Below are 24,505 nucleotides of genomic sequence, written 5' to 3' on the forward strand. Positions count from 1 at the left end.
ATGAGAAAAATTTAACCCCCCCCCCCCTTTTTTTTCACATCCCCGTTTCCCTTTTTCAAAACTGATATCAATTCAAATTTCTAATGGAGTTTGCAACAATAACTACTCATTTAAATACATCATAAAATATTAAGATGTAAAAAAACTGCTTGTTATCACTGAATGGTAAAGATTATTTAAATTTATCAGTTGGTAGTAAAAAGTGTATATACATTGTATATTGTATATAACAAAGATTTAAGTTGATTCTGGACAAAGAAAGATAACTCCAATTAAAAAAAATTCTTGCTATTGCACAAATAGGATATTTCTTGCTTACTATTCTGGACAAAGAAAGATAACTCTAATTAAAAAAAAAATTGCTATTTCACAATATTGTGCAATTAGATATTTCTTGCCATTGCACAATACTGTGCAATTGAAAAGACTTGCTATTGCACAATACTTAATATAATAATTTTAGATCCTGATTTGGACCAACTTGAAAACTGGGCCCATAATCAAAAATCTAAGTACATGTTTAGATTCAGCATATCAAAGAGGCCCAAGAATTCAATTTTTGTTAAAATCAAACTTAGTTTAATTTTGGACCCTTTGGACTTTAATGTAGAATTTGAAATTTGAAAACAGGACCAAAAATGAAGAATCTACATACACAGTTAGATTTGGCATATCAAAGAACCCCAAGGATTCAATTTTTGATGAAATCAAACAAAGTTTAATTTTGGACCCTTTGGACCTTAATGTAGACCAATTTGAAAACTGGACCAAAAAAACTTCAATAATCAAGAATCTAAGTACATTTTTAGATTCAACATATCAAAGAACCCAACCGATTCATTTTTTGTCAAAATCAAACTAAGTTTAATTTTGGACCCTTTGGACCTTAATGTAGACCAATTTGAAAACGGGACCAAAAGTTGAGAATCTACATATACAGTTAGATTCGGCATATCAAAGAACCCCAATTATTCAATTTTGATGAAATCAAACAAAGTTTAATTTTGGACCCTTTGGGCCCTTTTTTCCTAAACTATTGGGACCAAAACTCCCAAAATCAATACCAACCTTCCTTTTATGGTCATAAGCCTTGTGTTTAAATTTCATAGATTTGTATTTACTTATACTAACATTATAGTGCGAAAACCAAGAAAAATGCTTATTTGGGTCCCTTTTTGGCCCCTAATTCCTAATCTGTTGGGTCCTAAACTCCCAAAATAAATACCAACCTTCCTTTTGTGGTCATAAACATTGTGTTTAAATTTCATAGATTTCCATTTACTTAACCTAAGGTTATTGTGCAAAAAACAAGAAAAATGCTTATTTGGGCCCTTTATTGGCCCCTTATTCCTAAACTATTGAAACCAAAACTCCCAAAATCAATCCCAATCTTTCTTTTGTGGTCATAAACCTTGTGTCAAAATTTCAAAGATTTCTATTAACTTAAACTAAAGTTATGGTGCGAAAACCAAGAAAATGCTTATTTGGGCCCTTTTTGGCCCCTTATTCCTAAAATGTTGGGACCAAAACTCCCAAAATCAATACCAACCTTCCTTTTATGGTCATAAACCTTGTGTTAAAATTTCATAGATTTCTATTCACTTTTACTAAAGTTAGAGTGCGAAAACTAAAAGTATTCGGACGCCGGACGACGACGACGACGACGACGACGACGACGACGACGACGACGACGCAGACGCCAACGTGATAGCAATATACGACGAAAATTTTTTCAAAATTTGCGGTCGTATAAAAAGTTCACAGCATATGGACAATGTGCACCAATTTTTAAGTTGATGTGACCACAATTTCATGGCCATGGTAAACTATCAAAATACAAACTTTAACCTGAGATGGACCAACTCACAGACAAAAATAATACCTCCTACTATTGTAGTAAAGGCATAAATAAACCTATCTTTAAAAAAAAAATTACTGAACAACTTTGGATAGCAAGAGCTCTTTGTTTGGTTTGTGGTAACATCGTCTCTTCCATTTGAGCGAAAAAATGCAAACTGCTTTTTTAATATTTCATAAAATCTTGACTCTATTTTTGACTCTTACATATTTACTAGAAGCAAATAGATAGATATAAAACCTGTTAGAAGGATGATGGTCCCAAAAATAATGGTAAATTCATTATATCTTTACTTTGCTATTCTGGGAACTATAAAATTGGAAAAAAAATCTATATGGCAGAATAGATTAATATGTAAAGAATTAAATAAAACATCTGAAATTTAAAGAAACTTTTCCAGTCTAAGTGACTGCTTTAGTTCTTGATTAAAAAAAAATCTATATATAATGCTACATTGATAAAAGAAACAGTGAAACTGCTGCTTTTAATTAATAGTACAAAAAATTTGTCAAATGGCCAGTGTATGACAAAATAGCAATACAATTTCCCCATCATTCTTTATAGCAACTAGCATTAATGATAGAAAAAACAAATGTCTATCGAATCAAGATTTTATCAACACATAAAGCAAACGAAATAAATGGAAGAGACCAAAATTAAATTAAGAATTATAAAAATTAAATTTAATATGTAAAAATATAAAATCACACTTAAGTCTTAAGCCTTAAAGTCTCTGTTTATAAAAAATCCAAATATCAAATCTTCCTGCAAGGAAATTCTACATCATAAACAAGTTTTTAAAGCACAATTTGAGATGCAGGTTTCTGATTACAAAAATAAATTAATAAGCATGTATTTGAAAATATAAAACACAACCACAGGTTTCCAATATAACACTGGTTCAATTTTTATTGTTCCCTGGTACTATTTTTTTCCTACTGAAAAACATGTGTAGTATGAATATAAAAACCATTAAAATATATATATATAAAATTTCAAAATATACAGATATTTGATAATGTAAAACAACCTAAACTACATTTTAAGGTCACACAAATATGATTCCTAGTTCTTTTTCCATAATTGTTTTCATTAAGCTAGGGTAAAAAAAATCAAAAACATTTTGAAAATATTTCAATCTAACAGCTGAACAAGATTTTAAGTATATATGCAAAAATATATTATGTAAAGAATTTCTGGATAAAAATGTGTCCATTTAAAACACATTAATTGAAAAAAAAAATGACAAATGCCCTTTCTTTTGTGCACACTAGAAATAATTTTGAGTGACCTAAGCACCAGTTAAATGCTATGTAGCTCATATATCACTACACGCCATGCATAATCATATTTCGTTGTACAGAAACCTATTTAATATAATAGTTTTACATTATGTCTAAACGAAGAGGTGTAAACCTACGGGATTTGACAAGATGGGATTTTCTATCTATTGTTTTATTACTTACATTTTAAAATCTGTTTAAATATAGATCCTTTGGGCATGATTTGCTTATTGGGATTTAGCAAAACTCCGTTCTAGCTTCATTTCTCTAAAGTTTCAAACAATGAAATTTGTGTCTCCTAAATTTTTAGCATATATGTATTATTTAGACAAAACATGAGAATCCCAAGCTTAAAACATTTGTCTGATATTTGTAAGCAAAGTGTGGACACAGAATATGTATTTCAATCAGATCGTTGCATTTCATTCCCCTGTCCAAAACTGTCTGATGGATTTAGTTTCACATTTTATTCCCCTCTCCATAACTGTCCTATGGATTTACTTTAAAAGAGTTAAAACATCATTTTCATTGTATACTTAACATCTAAGGTATTTGAATCCTAAACATACAATTTTTGATTAGCAATTCAAGCAAATACATTGTACCGTATTTGATTTTTCGAAATGATTCTTGGTTGAGGAAGCGTAACATATGTAAAACACACTCTCTATGAAAAATAAGTTAAAATATAATTCATTCAACAAAAACTTTAAATTTCTCCCTGCATTATTATGAGGCCAAATTGAAAAATATAAATGTATCTAAATAATTCTATGATATAGCATGAGGTGGGTGGATATAACATTTTAAAAACCTTGTTTTTTGTGAGAAAAAAAAAACACTTTTCTTTACTCCAACTCTTGAATAAACATCTACGATTATCTTTTTTGATCATTATTGAAATAATATGTTAAAAGAGGTGTAATAAGACACAGAAGTATAATCAACCTTAGCTTCATTATAAAATGATATACAAATAAATGACAGTAAACTCCAAATTGGTCCAATTTGGTCCCAAAGACATTTCATAGGATATAAGACTAGAAAAACTTAATAACAATTTGAACAATGATGATTTCAAAAACAATCGACAAGACAATGGAAGCACTGATTTATATATGGATATCAGCAGATCGAACAAAGTGGTTAATAGCACACAAAACAATACAACTATTGTTGTAACAGGATCATTCCCCATGACCCGAATCTGAAGATGATGAGCTGTATTTTCTCTCTCTGAATGTTGGAGATGGAGAACTAGCAGAGGCCTTACGATCTCTAAAGCTTGACAATGAAGCCTTTCGATCAACCCTCCTGAGACTAGAACTGTCCTCTCGTGTTCGGGCATGTTCACGTCCAGCACTCTGTATTGCTTGTGTCGCTTCCATATCAATTAAAGCATATTCAACATTGTTTCCTAAAGATCTCTGAGATTTCATTGAAGGCTTTCTGGTCTTACGACTTGTTTTTGTTGGTAGAGTCAAGTCAATTTCTGCATAGATCAATTGCCTTTCACTTTCCGATTGCAATGTTGTGCTGCTATTTTTCAAAGGTGAAGCTGGGGGTGTTATATTCACATAAGCCCTGTATGGACTAACTCGGTCAGGCACTTTTGGCGGATTATCATCGTGTCGAGATCCTTTTGAAGTAGCAAGAGATTCCTTATCGTGACTATAAATGCTCTGTGTTGATGGTGACGCCGAAAAATTGTCAAATGTAAATACAGAGGTTCCAGAGGGAGAAGTAGGTGTTGGTACTGGACTAGTTGTAAAGCTATCAGTACCCGTGTATATTCTTTCTATCATTTTGTATTCCTTCCCTGATCTGGGCCTCAGAATGGTTGATGCAGGGCTGCTCCTGGTTCCATCATCCAAACTACTCTCCTGTGAGGACAGTGACATTGTGTCATCCTCATGTTGTGTTTCATCAACTTCTATTACGATTGCCTTAAACTTCTCTTCTTGTTCTTCTACTGATTCAGTTTTACCTGTAAAAATAATTGTAAGTCAAGTTAATTGTATACCAGTAACCGTATGCAAATATATTTATCAAATGTATACACTAAAATTTATACATTTATAGATTGATTATCTGTCATCTGGCTACCATGTGCCCATAGAATGAAATATTGTTTTAGCCATTTTTTGTTTGTTATTTCTTGAAATAAGTTTGCAAACATTATTTTTTCTTCTATTTAGGAGTCATCCTGTTAGAAGCTAGACTTTGAATTTTTTTTTTGGTGAGTTTTACTCTTTACGACATATATGGTAGATATATAGTGATCATTAGATATGTGAGCAAATGAAATTGGTTCAACCCCACCACATTTCATAATCAAAATAAAAAAAACAATCAGGTTCCTTGTTGTTGATCTTTGTTTAAATGTCTTTTTTTCAAGGAAGAATAAGTACTAGTGTTGATGGTTGCTGTAAAGTGTTGCACTGTTCAATTTTATTTTTGGGTAATTCCTGTTTTCCTTATTAGTTATTACATGTATTACATTCTGGTACTACTAATTGCTAATTCAAAAATACAATTGTAATACCATTTGTTTAGGCATCTTATTCAAGTCTAAATGTGTAAAACAATTCCATTATTACAATGTAACACATTCTCTCTTAATGTGTTAAAAGTCTCATCAAACTCCTAAATAAAATAATGGCCTAAATATTTAGTTCAAAACTAGTAAATAAAGGTTCATCTGATTAACAATATCAGGGATCTCCATGGATGAAACCGTGTCTACGCTGTACAGTGTAGGGCGATCGGAAGTATTGTATCCCTCCATACAAGGAATGGTGAACATGCTAATTCATTATATGCCTTTTGTAAGAACACTGTTTCAAAGATCTTTTTATACAATTGTACTTATATAAGCTTTGTTCATTATCTGTAGCTATGTTTTATTTTCTTCACAAGAGAATAAGAATGCTCAAAGGATATAAATAAGTATTTAATGTGTCATGTAGGTCTTTTATTATTTCCCTTATTTGTTGTTTGGTTACTTGTTCTTGTAATTTGATTTGCTGCAAATCTTTTTCTATATTTAAAAATTTACCTAAATCATTAGAATATGAATTATAACTAACCTGAATCACTGGACTTTTTAACCCACACAGACAAATCTTTTCCTTGACTGTTGTCAACAATTTTCAGCATTGCACTAGTAATTTCAGAATGTGATGGCAAACGTCTATTGCTCATACTTTCCGAATGAAAGGATTTAAAACTTTGACTGGATCTCCATGTATCTGTAAGATTACTCGGTAAAGTACTTCTGGATGATGGGGTATATGGAGCACTTTCTAGTACAGGTGAAAGAGAGCATGGATTAGTTTTCATTTTTGGAGGTATGAAAGGTGGTAGAGATGTTACTAAGCGAGCAATGGCCGCTGCCTCCTCTGCAGGAGACTGTTTTTGCAATTTTACAGGACTTCCGTCATGTTCCTGTTTACAGTCAACAGATAATTTCAGAGAATCGCAGTCATCCATGCCAATTTTGTTCTTATCACGTGTCAATAATTCAATCAATTTCTCATCATCTGTTTTACTCGTATTTTCTGGTTTCTCATAATCATATGTTGTTCTTTTAACATGTCTAACAGTATAAACATTATTCACATTATTCTTATTAAATTTCAAAGAAGTTTTCGGTGAGGGAAAATCACTCACTTTTTTTCGGATTTCAGGACGTTTCTTCTCTTCCTCGTTATTTTGACATGGTCCCATGTAATATTGTTTGGATTTATCAGATCCATTGCTACAACTGTCTACTTCCAAAGAACAAGGCATTTCTTCAGAAACGATCAACTGCATTTGGTCGTCCATAGATACGGTAGAAACAAATGACTCCTGAGATTCGTGATGTGCCCTTTTCTCATCGCTACTACCCTGAGGTAACATATCCAAAAAACTTGAGCGATTTGGAAAACTTGACGACCTCCGCCTCTCAATGATTGAAATGTCCTGCTGACTGGCCCTACGGCTATTGCTTGGAGAAGAACCACTTGAAATAGATATTGCATCTTTATTTTGAGATCTTGTATTGTGAACACGTTCCAAACAACTTTCACTTGAACTTGACGCTAGTAAGTTTTCCTGACTCTGAGACATGCTCTTCCTATTGCCGGAATTCCTTCTAATGAGACGTGAAAGAAAACCTGGACTTTTGCCACCTTCACTATGCAGTTTTTCTGAAGATGTTCTTTGAGGAGTTTGTTTTTCTGGTGTTTTTGCTGATTTGATCACATTATGCTTTTGAAAATTAATCAGATTTGGAAAAGGTATAATTGAAGATTTTCGTTCTGTATTATGACATTTCGCCTCTGAACTTTGACTTTCACTACTGCTTAGAGAATCTGATGATTCCTTTGCAAGTACTAACTCATTTCTCATGTCCTCTGTATTTTGACTCGAAATTGAACTTTCCGATGAACATTTTGGAGGTGTTTTAAAAGCTGACATCAGTAAATAGTTTTCTTCCCTTACAAGTCCTTTCGTACTAGCTTCCGTTGTACCACTGAATGAATTATTGAAATTTGGCGGGAAGACTTTACGATCTGAAATGGCAGATGTACTATTTGATCGGAAATATTGTGGGGGTTTTGTATCTAAGTTTTGATAAGCAGGATCCTTTTTTGGTTCTGGTAGAAATTGTCCAGCCATGTCAATGTAACAACTGGAAGGATCCCCAGAGTTTTCATCCTGAGGTGGTTTTGGGGGGTCCCTCTTAGGTTTGGATTTCCTTGTTGGTAATTTCACCATAAGTTCACAATCCAGTTCTTCCTGTAACTTGCCAGTATTTGGTTCTTTTGCAAAGTTACCCATCATCAGGTAATTTTCTTCTCGTATTAATTCTGTGGGTTCTTGTTTTGGCGGAAAATCTAAGGAATTTTGATATTGTGCATCACTTATACGACGTCTAGTTGGCAGTGGTGGCGGAATATCTTCAGGATTTTGTCTTTTCAATTTTGGTCCCTTTGGTGGTAATTTAGGTGGCACATTATCTTTATTTTCAAATGGAATTTCATTGGCATAAATATTTTCCCTCAAAGGCACTTTAAAATCTTCAGTATTATGCATATTTTGAAGACAGTCACTACTATTTGAACTCCTCCTTGAAATACTATTACGATTCTCCTTGTTCGCTAATTTGTTATTCATATTATCAAAACTGCCAGATCTAAAACATGGTGCACTCCAGTTACCGATATCTTTAGGAGGTATACCAGCGGGAACATAAACATGACTTTTGTCGATATCTCCGATATCATATTTTTCTAAGTTCACATACGGTAGAGGTGCTGACAGTTTTGAAAAAGGAGGTATTTTGTTAAGTTTACTAGCCAGGTTTGGACTCAAACAACTATCGTTGTATTCTAAAACATTTCTTGGATTCAGATTAATATTTGTAGGTCGTTTTGTTGGTTTTGTAGAACGACAAGGTAATGGAGGAGGTCTATTTCTTTCTCTTCTCTTGATTTCCTGTTGTTTCTTTCTGCTCTCAACCTTACAACCCTAAAAATAAAGACAACATATATTAGTTAACAGGAAGATTTAGTTTTGTAACGAAAGTTTTTTTATGGCAGCATATATATATAACTACAGAATGTTCTGAGTGTAGTTTATTTGTTTTCATTATTCAAATAATGACATGAAACTGACCATGTCTTTTGCCTCCTTAAACTTGCTTATATTTAATTATTGATATTAATTGTGTATGTTTGTTCATTAGATTGTAGGTGCTTCTAGAATTGATAAATGCAAAAAGTGAGATAATACATTAAAAAAAAACTATGAAATTAAGTCCAGTATTCGCCCAACATTTGCCCAAGAGCCTTGTACATGTATTAATAATTCAATTGGGCCTTATTAATGATAGTCTTATGAAATTAATAACCATTTATTGATATTCAAACAAGTTAAACTGCGAGCTACTGCTCACTGATGATTCCCCTGCCATAATATTTTAGTAAACAGGAAGTTGTTGAGTGATGAATCTGAAAAGGCATCACACGGTATAGCTGACGTATATAAACCCTGAAACCAAATTTCAGATATCCTTGAATTGTAGTTCCTGAGAAAAATGTTAGGAAAATTTTCAATTCGGCTATAATGTGTAAATGATACAAGTGTTCGGGTAACAGGGAGTTGTTTAGTTAAGAATCTGAAAATGCATCACACAGTATAACTGACTTAAATAAACCCTGACACCAAATTTCAGAAATCCTTGTTAAGTAGTTCCTGAAAGCAATGTGAAGAAAATATTCATGGGACAGACAGACTGATGGATGGACAGACAGAGGGAAAACAGTAACCCCCCCCCCCCCCCCCACACTTTTTTTTTTAAAGCAGGGGTATAATTAAAGTTTTCTATTCCTGCAATAATTCAAATAAAATATACTAAACCTCCAATATTTCATCCAATAGTGATAATTCTCTTTGTAAGTTAACTTCTTCTCCCTGCAGTCTATCCCAAGCATCCTGTCTTCTGGTATAATCAGCCATTTTGTCGATTTCTTCATCAATTCTATTTGGCACAGAACCAGTCAGATTTCCCCTTGGATCAGAAATGTAAGCACCATATCCACACAGAGCAGGTGCACTAGCAGAAACTTTGGTATTACATCCAAGATACATTTGATTTTCGTCAAAGTTCTCCGCTAAACAGTTCTCCGCTAAACTTAGTGCTGAGTTACAACTGATTATACTGAGACTTGAGACATTTTGTTCGCTATTTTTGTCCAATGGCATGCCATTACTTTGTAGTGGTTCTTCTTTACGACTTATAACAGTATTCCCAGAACCAAAGGAACTTGGTGAATTATCTTCTTCAAGGCTTTTGTTTTCTACACTGCTAAAGCTATGCTTTTTTGTACATTTGAATGCCTCTACTTTACGAATTCTGTTAGGTGGGACATCATATAAAGACATTAATCTTTCACGCTCCAAATTCTCAATACTCCGTAAGTGCAAACTATGATCTGAATAGAATGAAGCTCGCTTAGGCCATCTGTTATCGTGCATAAATCTATGTTGTGAATCATTGAAAGAACTGTGAAAATCCTTGTAAATTGAATCAGAGAATGCTCGGCTTCCAGAATCAAAAGAATCACAACACTGAGACCCTGTGGACAAAAATTCAGAAAGTTATTACAATTGATAAATTCAACAACCTGTATTCTTTGAAAACACTTGAAAGTTATAATTTTACCATGAACATGCATTTCTGGAATACATTGCAATTTTTATTTGGAAAGCATAATATATCGTTTTCCATAAAACAACTGTAGTTTCAACTCTGGCATACAAATCTATCAATTTCATTATAAAAATAGTTTACTCATTGTTGAAGCTGTAGTTAATTAATGCGCCATTTGGTCTCTTGTGTAGAGTTGTCTCTTGGTTGGCAATCATACCACATCTTCTCAGTTAGATACATAAGATTTCTTTGTTTTTCGTAAACAAAAAACAGTCAATATTACATATAAATCTATATTATCATTATAACTGTTAAAAAACTTTTACTTCTAATGGTGTCAATTTCAATAGATTCAGGTCAAACTAAAAGAGTGAAATTATCAGATACCATTTTACTGGGAAATTGCAATATATAAATGTGAACAATATGTGTACATAAATCTAATTGTCTATTAACTTACTCCTCTTGTTTGCCTTTCTACAGCTTGCAGTTTTACCCTGGCTAGCTAACGTGACAATTTCAGCTATCTCCTCTGCCTGCTTACTGGCTACACAATGTAATCCTGCACCTGTTCAATGAAATATTTAAATTTTTTAAATATAATTAAAAATAATTTTCACAAATAAAAATTGTCTTATACAAAAGCTACAGTATTAGCATATATTAATTTATATATGTGCGGGCGGCAAAGGGTTATTTTTTTTGCAACATGTTTGCAATTTTTCTTTTTAAATGTTTTTGCGCTTGAAGATATCATTCACTTTCAATTGTATACATGAAATAAGGAGATGTAGTATGATATGAATATAGACCTTTAAATCTCTGTTTTTTTTAAATTTTTGTTGGATTGCTATCTCACTGAAATATGTCCCACATCTCACTTAAATCATTTGTTTTTTACATGGTTTTATCAAACTATAGCTTACACAAGGTTGTTGAATATCAAATATATTGACTCTTAGCCTAAACACAAGTTACACAAGTGCATATTCATATAGTTGTATTCAATACAGCTGCAATTTTTTCAAATTTAATTGTTGCCAACATTTTAGAGTATTTTAGTATTTAAATGTATGCTTTAGTTCATAGTTCAAATATATAATTACAAGAACATATACCAGTTGCAAAAATTAAACCTTTTTGACATTTGTGCTTTTCAGCACCTCCCTTAAGGTGGTACCTAACACTTTAACTAAAATTAATTTGGCTCGTTTAATTTTCTTAAAATTTTGACAAAGTATTTACTTTGACCCTTTGACAAAAATATATAAAAATTTCAAAAGATTTGAACTAACCATTTAATCAGAAAAATTACACTGGTTATATAGCAGTTTGACAAACACTTATTTTGATCATTGAGAAGCTTAATATTCCCTTAAGAACACAACATCATTAAAACGTTCTGTTGATTTTACAGAGTTATCTCCCTGTAGTGTTAGGTACCACCTTAATGTTTATTAAAATTAGAACCCAATGCATTATCAACAAGTAGGCAGCCCTGCAAGCTTAGAGCACACACACAATAAAAAACCTTATGCCCCTTTCATTTAGACAGGACTTTCTTACAAACTATTGTAGAAACTTTTTAAAATAAACAAACTTAAACTAATAAAACAATCATTGTTCTACATGTAAATCAGTATCTAAGAACTGGATGAAGATGTGCCAATACATTCATGAAAGGAGAGCATGTCTTGAGATCACCCCCAGCTTTTTGGTGGGGTGTTGTTGCTTACTCTTTAGTTTTCCATGTTGTGTTTTGTGTACTATTGTTTGTCTATTGGTCTATTCCTTTTTAGCCATGGCATTGTCAGTTTATTTTTTTATTTAGTAGAATGAATGTCCTTTTGGTATCTTTTCTAGATTTGTGAAATTCCCTTTTGAAAGTAAAATAAATCATATTTTATTTTAATGACAAACATTTCACTACCCGTAAGGTATACTAAAGTACAATTTGTGTATTCAATTATTTACCTTTAGTACACCTGGATCCACCTTCAAATACAAACTTGCCATCAACACCTCCAAATCTTCTCAGATCGGTTATTTGCCAAGAACATAAAACTTTAGGAGGAATACTTGCAGTAAAACAGAACTTTTGTCCATGTATCAAAAGTCTGACACGATCTGGCTGGAGTTTACTGTTAGTTGGAACTTTCTTTATATCAACTACAAATTGATCCTCTGAAAAAGTTAGAATTATTTATAGTATATTAATACTTTTTAAAACACAACATTAAATTAACTCTTACATACAAAAAAACCTGTGTGGGTGGGAAATAAAATAATTTTTCATATAAATCTTCAAAATTATAGGGGATTTTTAGCTAGTACCGGTATGTTTAAAAACTTAAAGAGTGTAAAAGAACAAAACTGATTAAAAAACAACAGAATGTTATATTCAGGCCATAAATCATTTTTAAAGATGTACATTTCCTGTTTAAAGGTAGAGACAGCTGACAGCCATGATGGTCTGACAAGACATAACATGAACACTTTAACATACATCAAAACATCAAATTAGAGTCAGACATCAATATTTATCAGCAATGATCATCAAGAACTCTATGACAGGACAGCTTATCAAATGAAATAACTTCATAAACAGCAGCACATGTGTACCCTCAGAATCTGATTTTCGGTTTCCTTAATTAAATCAATCCTTCATATAACCCCCATTAAGAGCTTAGGGTAGACAATGGGTATGCTGGATACCAGATCTGGTGATTACAATTTATCACATGTGAATAATGAGATTGGGAACCATGATAACCTGTCTTTAGACTTTTTGTATTTGTTCAAAAAAATAACTTCCAAGATTTTTCTTGATCTTTTTTGTATGTTAATGTTTTGCCAAGTGTAGTTGATAACAATCTTATTTTGGATTCCATAAAGCCAAGAGGCTCTGAATTTCCAGTATTGAGACATTCAATTCATTAGAATTCTGACATAGCAAAATTAAGTCATTGGGAATGGGGGATCATTTGGGGTTAATCATAACATGATGTGGGTCACATAATTTTTTAAAGAGAATTTGGGGATTGACATTTATTTTCTCAGAAACTTAAGATGAGACACCCCTATTTCTTAACTCCTATTACAGACATACAAAGAAATGACACCATTTTTTTGAAACATCTACATGTACAATGAATTCTAATGATACATGCACATTGCATTGTGATGTAAAAATTATAACTGCAAAATTTAACAACTAGAATAAATTTGATATAAAAAAAATTAAAAATACAACCCAGGGTTTCAAATATATGGTCAATAAGTTTTTACAAGATATTGGGTGAAAACTTAATTATTTCCTTCATATAAGGAGGGGAAAAAATGATTTACAAAATAATTTTCATTCAATAACCAATGACGTAAATTATTAAATTAAATCTATGCATTATAACAAAATTCACTATCAAATAATTATATAAGTGCCATCTTTTTTAATTCCATCAAGCATACAGAATAGAATAAATCTTTGTAAATTATTATTTCCATATGCACAAACAAATAAAGTTTTAACAGCTATCAGTGAGATATGCAGATAACATTTATGAGATAATTAGAAATGAATATAATCATCGCCAATTAGACTCAGCCTCAGCTGGGTATCATCATATTCTCAATAGTTTGATGATAATTATTGACAAGTTTAACATCTGGTTCATCCAAATTCATCCAGAGAACTTACTGTAAGTTACAGTCAATCCAGTTTGACTTTTCAATTGAATATATAATTAACATTAGAAATAATGAATTTTCACAAGGGTCCGTCAAAATGCGTTGCACTGCAACCAATGTTAATAAATTTGTAAATTGTCTTTCTTAAAGCTTTCCATAAATTCAACTGACCATGCAATTTTTGGATGAAAATTCAACACTTAATGTGTACGGGTTGTAAATCCAATGCAAAAAGCAGAAAACTATACAATATTTTCACACATCTTAGAGATGAAATAAATTATAGTAATGATGCACAAATACATTTCATAGTAAATTTCAATCACAATATAGATGCTTTTAACACTTCTCTAAGACATAATATATTACCTTGATGAAGAACAAAAACATGAAGTGTTAAATGCAAAATTAATTGCTTGCAAGTGCAGGAAGCCAAATTCCTTTCATTCATAAATATTGAAATGAATCGAGATTCTTTATTTTATTTCACCTTTCTACCTGAAGAATCCATGGAAGATTAATAAACATGAAGAAATGTTAATAAGATTTATAGACCCGGCATTTTTACCTAGATTTTTGCAAGATATACTGTACTTTAAGCAAGATTAATGTGAAAGGCAAGCTTATTTACTTTTAATAGATTTTTAACATGGGTTTAATGCAGACTTTATTGAATGCATTATCAACAAAATAGACTCCTGCTATAAAAAGATAATGTTTCCATTTTATGAGAAAGATTAATGATATTGTATTTCCTTCTTTTTGCACTTCTGTACATAGTATTGCATTCCTTAATTACTGTCTTACTTTTTAAACGCCCTTTATCAAATTTTGGAATGATAGTCCTAACTTTGTGACACTAATCAGATATAAAAGAGGAAATTTCATCTTACTGAAAAAGAAGCAATTCATAAAAGATGACCACACACTCTCTGAATCTAGCCTTTTCTGCACCATGTGCACAGTGAGTGTTCTATGAAAGTTTGTAACCCATAACCAGTCATCCAGTTAGGTTAAGAAAACATTTGTTTTCTCTTTTTTTAAAATTAAATAAATAAATAATAACTTACACATTCAAACTGACATAGAAAGATATATTTCCCAAAAATATGGTATATGAGTATGACTGTCACACTTTTCTTTTGATGAGGGATATATACATGATTTCACAATATTTTGTTTATTCTTTAATGCTAAACAAACAGACCACTTCAGGAAACAGGAAAGGCCATCTTTATCTTCATGATATCCTGCTCAACCAAGCCTGGGGGTATTTAAATAACCACTACAACTTTATAAAAGTACAAAAACATGACAGAGGAAGGGTGTTCTTTCCTCTGAAATTGTTTTAAAAATTTTAATGGGTATTTCTTTTTTGTATCACTATCAACAGATATATGTTTTAGAAAATATTAATAACCATGCAGGAAACTTCAATCAGAACAAAACACCTTGTACAGTTATTTATTTTATCAATTCATACAAAGTACATGCATGACCTTCATCAATTATGATGAAGGTGAAGGTCTGAAGGTCAAAAATTTAATATGGCTTAATTTATGGATGGGACAAAAAAAAATTAAAGAGGAAAATATGGATGAAATTAAAGAACAAAAAAACTAAATATATACCTAAATGAAACAACAAACTCAAAAAAGGTTGACTTCATTTAAGGGAGAAAATTGTCAATAAAATGTATTGTTATAATAAATCATGCCAGTAACAAGCACAAGGTTTTTAGTAGAACTGACAAAATAATGATCACTAGGTCTCTATCAACAGTCTTCACTTGTGGTTTTTTCAATTTTGACAGCTACTGTCAATTAAGTTTCAAGAAGATAAACGAGAAAAAAACATATTTAATTCTCATAATATAAATCTCAAAACAATTAAACCCTTGATTTTTCACAAGAAAATGACCCAAAAAGCTCCCTAATTATAAGCTGATTTTTTTATTTTCCAGAAGATATAATTTACACCATTAAGGATCTCAATAAATATTTCATTCAAAAATTAAGTGAAGCCAGTCAAATTTATTTGAACATGTTTGCTACAATTTTGCAAAAACATGCTTGCTACAACATGCACCCTGGGTTTTAAATATAAGGATGAATAATTAGAATTGAAATAACTACCAGTACCCTTTTTTTCTGTTAGTTGAAATCATAATTACCTTCTCCTAAAGCTTTTCTGATTTTGATTTCAAACTGTATAACTTGTTCCCTGTTTTCAAATGCAAATAGTGTCACTTGTTTTTGGCACACCACACAGAGGACATTAGGTTCCTTGTCAAACTTAACCGTTTCCAAACCATAAAATCCTTCCACGTAAAATTCCTGCTTTGGTGGGTTCCCTTTTGTTGCATCTTTTATGTCTTTGTATAACTGGACTTGTAAGCGATCTGTAAAATAAAGTTATGACAATTACTAGTACCGGTAAATGCATCACAGTTTGAAGAAAGCTCAGGTTTGAAAATAAAGCATTTTCAGCCATGTTCTATTCAAATGTGACTACTGGACAAAGGTTGGTGGTTAAACTAGGTACTTTTGCTAGTATATAAAGGAAAAGAGTGACAATTTGATCTCATTCCTAGTAAAAATAGGAAAAGAGTAGTGCATGAGTAAACTGTATGTCCATGAAACTATATCTTAAGTATTTTTAAAGAGTTATTGCCTGCCACACTACTAAAAGTCAGACAGAGTTATTGCCTGCCACACTACTAAAAGACAAACAGAGTTATTGCCTGCCACACTACTAAAAGACAGACAGAGTTATTGCCTGCCACACTACTAAAAGCCAGACAGAGTTATTGCCTGCCACACTACTAAAAGCCAGACAGAGTTATTGCCTGCCACACTACTAAAAGTCAGACAGAGTTATTGCCTGCCACACTACTAAAAGTCAGACAGAGTTATTGCCTGCCACACAACTAAAAGACAGACAGAGTTATTGCCTGCCACACTACTAAAAGACAGACAGAGTTATTGCCTGCCACACTACTAAAAGACAGACAGAGTTATTGCCTGCCACACTACTAAAAGACAGACAGAGTTATTGCCTGCCACACTACTAAAAGCCAGACAGAGTTATTGCCTGCCATACTACTAAAAGTCAGACAGAGTTATTGCCTGCCACACTACTAAAAGTCAGACAGAGTTATTGCCTGCCACACTACTAAAAGTCAAAGTTATAGCCTGCCACACTACTAAAAGTCAGACAGAGTTATTGCCTGCAACACTACTAAAAGCCAGACAGAGTTATTGCCTGCAACACTACTAAAAGTCAGACAGAGTTATTGCCTGTTACACTACTAAAAGTCAGACAGAGTTATTTCCTGCCACACTACTAAAAGACAGACAGAGTTATTGCCTGCCACACTACTAAAAGACAGACAGAGTTATTGCCTGCCACACTACTAAAAGACAGACAGAGTTATTGCCTGCCACACTACTAAAAGTCAGACAGAGTTATTGCCTGCCACACTACTAAAAGACAGAGTTATTGCCTGCCACACTACTAAAAGACAGACAGTTATTGCCTGCCACACTACTAAAAGACAGAGTTATTGCCTGCCACACTACTAAAAGACAGACAGAGTTATTGCCTGCCACACTACTAAAAGACAGACAGAGTTATTGCCTGCCACACTACTAAAAGCCAGACAGAGTTATTGCCTGCCAAACTACTAAAAGCCAGACAGAGTTATTGCCTGCCACACTACTAAAAGACAGACAGAGTTATTGCCTGCCACACTACTAAAAGACAGACAGAGTTATTGCCTGCCACACTACTAAAAGCCAGACAGAGTTATTGCCTGCCATGCGCGTAGCTACGTTTACGTCAAAACGCCCGGGCGTACACTTGAATTGAGATAAAAAAAAATATTTTAACCAAAAGAAAATAAAAAGAACTTGTTAGAAGCACATCAGCTTTATAATTCTTTCTTCATTGGCTTGTAATTGCGGATCGAATTTACTTTTCAGCCAAATGGTATCATATTATATATTCGTTTATTTTCTGTCAAGTCTGAATCTATGCTGTGAGTTCTATACTCATTTCCCTTTTGTTTAAAGCACTTCGTCATCTTCGGAGATTCGTTTTGTGGTTTACAGTTTTGTCGAGCCTGTGACATATTTATGACGCCAAAGCAAGACATAGCAATCCTTAATTTCGTTGAAAGTGTCAATATTTAGGTTCATTATGTTAAACTTTTTTTAGATAACAATAACTTTGCCAAACTTTTGTGAAATTTTACGGAAGTTGAACAAAAACTGTTTGTGGTCAAATGAGTAAACTGACTGAGAGCATAATATTGTATATGCAGTTTTACGGGAAAAAATAACAGGTACTAATAGTTATAGTCTGTGGTTAACATTTTTAAAACAACAAATTCTTTGTCAAATCGAATTAAATTAAAATTGAGCAGAATGCAAGCATTTTTTAATATTTTGGTTTGAAGCAAAGTTTTGAAAGTGAATTTGTTTATTCATTTTTCAATATGAATATTGATACTGGCAGACTGTATGGCTTTTTTTTTTAATTAAAAATGCATAAACCTTCAAAGTTTGTCACGAAACTTGGGCCGAAACTAATATTCCAGATCAAGAAAAATTATCTGAAGAATTTTTTTGATTTTTTTTTTTAAATCCTGTAATGGACTGATAAATGGATTCACTTTTTGCGGGGGAAATGCCCCTATTTCCACAGAACCCTTTACGATATTTAAGTATTGCACCTGCACATATCTGCAGATTTATTATTACATGTTCATTTACGAAATTTGGACACAATTTTTTGGTCGCGTGCTTTACCCCCACGGCTCTTTTTACACATATTTCAAAGTTACTGGTTTTGACATTTTATCTAAATCCAATTACCATTATATTTCAAATAAACAAAATGAATAATTTAACATAACTAATATTTTAAAACTAAGAAGTGGTTTGATTGCCAATGAGACAACTATCCACAAAAGACCAAAATGACACAGAAATTAACAACTATAGGTCACCGTACGGCCTTCAACAATGAGCAAAGCCCATACCGCATAGTCAGCTATAAAAGGCCCCGATAAGACAATGTAAAACAATTCAAACGAGAAAACTAACGGCCTTATTTATGTACAAACAAATGAACGAAAAACAAATATGTAACACATAAACAAACGACAACCACTGAATTACAGGCTCCTGACTTGGGACAGGCACATACATAAATAATGTGGCGGGGTTAAACATGTTAGCGGGATCCCAATCCTCCCCCGAACCTGGGACAGTGGTATAACAGTACAACATAAGAAAGAACTATAAAAATCAGTTGAAAAAGGCTTGACTCATCAGAAGGACAAAAATACAAGTGGACGTGGCCCGGTACTTATACATCCCGACACAAAAAGACACAATGAACAGATCTGAGAGTACTCGCAGTTATCTGACAGCTAGTTCAAAGCCACTAACAACTAATAAAATCAAAGAGCTGAAAGCTCTGAAGAAAAATGACGCCACTGTCTCTAATATTGGGATAGTTTTTATGCAAGTCTTGATTTTCACATACCGTAATTAGTTTAACAATGCAACATGTCTCGTAAGCATATAATTGATATTCGTATATGTGTGTGTGTGAAGTGAAGGTGCCAACTGGCTGGTTTTTTTTTAAGACAAATGAATAGGTCAAGACTACCTGAATTGTACAAATAAATACCGTAGAAAGGCTTCTATATTTCTCACTGGTACATAGGCTGAATCCGGGTCCGTTCGCGCCCATTCACGTTTGCACCAACTCATGTTCGCCCCCTTTCACTTTCACACCCTACATGTTCGCAACTAATCTTAATTGGTTTTGTGTTTAATAACTCTAAGCAAGTGTTTTCTTATAAGTATAATTGTTGTCATTGTCTCAAAATAAAGTGAGACAGCATTTTTTTTTGTGTTGAATAAATCTTAATCATGTTTTGGATAGCGTATTGTTAAAGATAATAATAATCCTTTCTAAATAAAGTGGTATTTTGTCAACGTTTTATTTAGCGTTGAATAACTCTTAATCATGTTTTGGTTAGTGTATTGCTATACTTTGTTTCATTGACCTCTTTCATAATGAAGTGAGATTCTGACTTTTTTTTTTCTGTGTGTTGAATAAATTTTATCATGTTTTGGTTATAATAGTGGATTTCTATATTTTGGTTCCTATATTTTATTGTTTCGTTGTTTCAGATCAAAGGGCTTAAAAACAATTATCTTTTGTGTTTTTCCTTTAAAATCTTCAATGTTTTACTCATACCAAGCTAAAAATACATTCAGTATTTACACCAAAGCAATTTAAAACAACAATCATGATTTTCCAATTATTCAACTTGAATTGAATTAAAATTGGGCGCGAATGAGTAGAGTGCGAATGGACCTTGGGTGTGAACGTGCGAGGTGCGAAAGTGTATTGGGCGCAAACAGACCTGATACCACATAGTCTGAACCCCCTTCTCCCACAAAATATGATGTAAATTAAAAACAAATTGTTCAGAGAATAATTGAAGTCTTTCCACTAGAAAAGATCTATTTTTATATTGAAATATGAAAAATCAGTTTAAAATGTTAGTTCCTATGGCTTTATGACGTCCTATTAACCTATGACCTTGACCTCAATTTCAAGGTCACAAACCATGGACCTTGAATCAAAATATCCTAGGTCTTTAATATGTTTGGTTAATGAGAACTACCACTTGACGCGTAATTTTAAATGTAAGATGGACAAAAACTCCCTTTTATTGTATGCGCAGCCTTTCAACCAAAATATACAAGTAAGGACATGTCGCAACTAATAATTTATGAAAAATTATTTGTCAAAATGTCATACAGTATTTGAAAAGAAGTGAAAATAAGCCAAAATCAAAATTTATAATATGACCTTGACCTTTGACATTGACCTCATTTTCATTTTTAGTACCAATGACCTCATGAAGACCCTAGGTCTCTATCAGTTATGGTTTACCAGTTGAAAATGCATATCGCTTGAATCAAATGAAAAAGGGGGAATAACTCTCATATGGAGTCCCCATAGAGCTATGGTTCAAACGAATATTCTTATCCTAAATATGTAACGAGCAATTTGGTAAAATAAAATCTTTTACGGTTACGAAGGAGAGGTGGCCACAAGAAAAACAGTGTTTGGGGAGATAACTCTTACAACGTAATGTATTTTGTTATAATTACATTTGATATATGTTTCATTATAATACTTTATTCTGATTGGCTAACTGCACATCACATGTTATTCCTCAAGCAATTGCATCACTCAATAAAACTTTTCATTCATGATAACACATGGTCCCACAATAAAGTGCACAGATGAATTGAATAAAAAAGTTATAAAATTCGTGTTTTCATGATCCTAGCTAAAAAAAGTAATTATAAGTATTGAATGTTTCTTTTTGTAACCTCATAGGGTTGCAAAAGCGTTGACCGTGTGCACATTTTTAGAATGAAGCGCTTATGCGCTTCATACAAAAAGTACTTCGGTCAACGCTTTTACACCTCAATGAATTTACAAAAAAAAGCATTCAATACTTATATGCAGTTGTAAATTTTTAAAGCAAAAAGAGTTAATACTAACTTTCACTTTTTTGGATGTTCATGTACATTTTGAATGTATTTATTTTTCTCAACTACATGAATTTTTTGGTGTATTTTTAATGATATATATGAGTAGTCCAAATAATTATTAAGTCTGGCAAGGCTTTTTAAATTTTATTCTGGGACACCTTCCTATGACCACAAGGCTATGTTAATTTTTTTCTGGGACGCCTTCTTAGGAAGCCTTCCTACGAACGTCTTAGGAAGGCGTCCCAGAAAAAAATAAAATAGCCTTATTGGATATTTTTATGCATTATTTAACCATTTGAGTCTTTTACAGGATTGTTTGTTTAATGCTGTTTAAACATTACTGGAAAAAAAACCACCTTAAATTTGCTAATTATTTGGCATGAAAGTTTGATTTATTGAAAGGGACTCATAGTTTTCCATTTAATTTTAATAATTGTCTAATGGTTAAAACAATAGCTTCGTTGTTTACTTTTATACACAACAACATATTCACTTTGGTCTCGTTGTTTACCTAATATTCACTTATGTACTTGGTAACAGTTATTAATTAATTGAATAGAAAATATTATAATAAATATTATTGGAAGCCGAATTGACGTCAAATAGGTGCCGATTTGACTAGATGCCAATTTAACCAGGTGCCGATTTGACTTGTACGTTTCAATTCCTCTGCGATCGTTTGCGGTATTTTCTTGAGAAAACCTATTTTCCATCATCAAAGAGAAGAAGACACTGCTTGAAATGATTCCCGAACGCTTCGTGATTGTTAAAATAAGTTTAATTCACTCAAAAAACAATTTTAAAACTTGCGATGTTTAAACAGGAAGTTTCAAAAGCACGTGTAAAAGAAGAAATTAACCGGTGAGAGTGGAAATCCGTACATAACATATATCACTATAGTACGACTTTTAAAGCAAAACAGTTTCATCCTTTTGTAAAACAGTCTTTAATATACCTATCACATTAATGTTTGAAGGGTCTTAAGCTTATTCAAACCATATAAGTCGGTATGAAACACCAAAACGGAATGATAATAACCGATTACGTTTTGTAGTTTACAAAATTCTGGACTGGTTCCTGTCAAACTACAACACTTTCTTCGACTGTAGTGGAATACAAACAGAAACCAGTTAGTTTGTAAACTGGTTCCTGGCTGATTACTACACAATGCTCATGCATAATGATAACACAAGCACATTCCTCCAGTTTGTATTGAAATTAGTAAATATGAAACCAAGCGCGGTAGGCAGAGAAATCAGGTCGGCAGTTATGGAACAATGACTGCGTCATTTTCCAAAAATCATGCAACTAAGACTAAACTATCAATCCGTACACATCCAACATCCAATGGATTTAGTGTAAAGACGTCATAAACAGTCAGAGAAAAACATGACCTTGTGCAATGCCAAGTTACAGGTATCGACAGATTGTAGATCCATGAATATTTGTATGCATATAACATACTAGTAATATTTAGTTAGCTTTTAATTTACTGATAACAAAATCAATATTTATACCAATAAAAACAATATTCAATAATCTTATTACAGTGTTGAATAGGTAACCTTTTAGAATAAGTTTATTTAAAGGAGCGACAAGTTTACATGGGTCATTTCTAAATTTCCAGGCACGGTTAACAACATTTACGTAAAAATGAGGATGTGCTATCCCGTTTGAAATAAGTTTTCTTCAGGTACAACCAAACTTCAAACCCAAATCTTTATATCTATGGAAAAATTTAGTAAAGGTTTTAAATAATTTATGGTAACGATATCCCTGGTTTAATAATTTACCAGTAATACATAGGTTGCGTTCGTTAAAATCAAAAACTTCACAACAGACACGGGCATAGCGAACAAGTTGTGAAGTATAAATACCGTAAGATGGTGCCAAAGGAACATCACCATCTAAAAATGGAAAATTAACAATAGGGAACAAAAAGTCGTCTCTTTTGTCGTTAATTTTAGTGTGGAGTTTCCCGTTTAAAACCGAAATATCTAAATCCAGGAAAGGACAGTTATTACCGAATATATTTGATTTATTTAAAGTAAGTTCCTTGGGGTAAATTTCCGCAGTATATTGAGAAAATTCTTGATTATTTAACGAAAAAATATCATCAAGATAACGGTAAGTGTTGTTGAATTTATCAATTAAATGCAATTTCGACGGGTCTTTACTGAGTTTAGTCATGAACTGTGATTCGTAACAGTACAAAACAAGTCTGCTATTTAAGGGGCACAATTAATGCCCATGGGGATACCTACAACCTGTTGATAAACTTTGTTGCCGAAACGTACATAAATATTATCAAGGAGAAATTAACAGCTTCAATCATCTCATCACACCTCCAGTAAGTATATAATAAACCATTTAAAATCTAAGTATGTTGCTACTGATGAGTTTTTCATAACAGGAATGGTATATCTCGTTGGCTTCCGGCGATTTAGCTCCCTAACTCTAACCCACTACCAAGCAGTTGTTTGACATTGACCTGTTTGGGGTCCTCGGATCCCTTGCCAAGGTTCGGGCGTACACGTAAAAATGACCTAGCTACGCCACTGCCTGCCACACTACTAAAAGCCAGACAGAGTTATTGCCTGCCACACTACTAAAAGCCAGACAGAGTTATTGCCTGCCACACTACTAAAAGCCAGACATTTGTGTTTTTAAGTACAGTTCTTAGATGTAGATTCCACCCATCAACATATTTTTTGTAAACTATTTGGTTGATCCCTCTTTGCAAAAATCAGAAATCCCCAATTGTAGCTATTTATAAAAGATAGATTCTAACAAGAGCCCAACATTTACTAATGATGAAAATTGATACAAACAAAAATGTATCCGTAGTACATGGATGCCCCACTTGCACTATCCTTTTCTTTGT

General features: G+C 32.6%; 1 protein-coding gene across 1 annotated transcript in view; it reads right to left on the reverse strand.

Moving 5' to 3' along the window:
- Positions 1 to 4,195: 4,195 nt before the first annotated feature.
- LOC139489710 (uncharacterized) overlaps positions 4,196 to 24,505 on the reverse strand; it is a 34,979-nt gene continuing 14,669 nt past the window's right edge. Inside the window, exons 3-8 of the mRNA XM_071276441.1 lie at positions 16,203 to 16,430; positions 12,317 to 12,526; positions 10,803 to 10,910; positions 9,550 to 10,268; positions 6,231 to 8,658; positions 4,196 to 5,128 (exon numbers count right to left, since the gene is read on the reverse strand). Of these exons, the coding sequence (XP_071132542.1) occupies positions 4,329 to 5,128; positions 6,231 to 8,658; positions 9,550 to 10,268; positions 10,803 to 10,910; positions 12,317 to 12,526; positions 16,203 to 16,430 (4,493 nt within the window). The 3' untranslated portion in view covers positions 4,196 to 4,328. The remainder of the gene's footprint in view (positions 5,129 to 6,230; positions 8,659 to 9,549; positions 10,269 to 10,802; positions 10,911 to 12,316; positions 12,527 to 16,202; positions 16,431 to 24,505) is intronic.

Source organism: Mytilus edulis, chromosome 9, assembly GCF_963676685.1.
Source record: "Mytilus edulis chromosome 9, xbMytEdul2.2, whole genome shotgun sequence".
NCBI classification, from domain to species: Eukaryota; Metazoa; Mollusca; class Bivalvia; order Mytilida; family Mytilidae; genus Mytilus; species Mytilus edulis.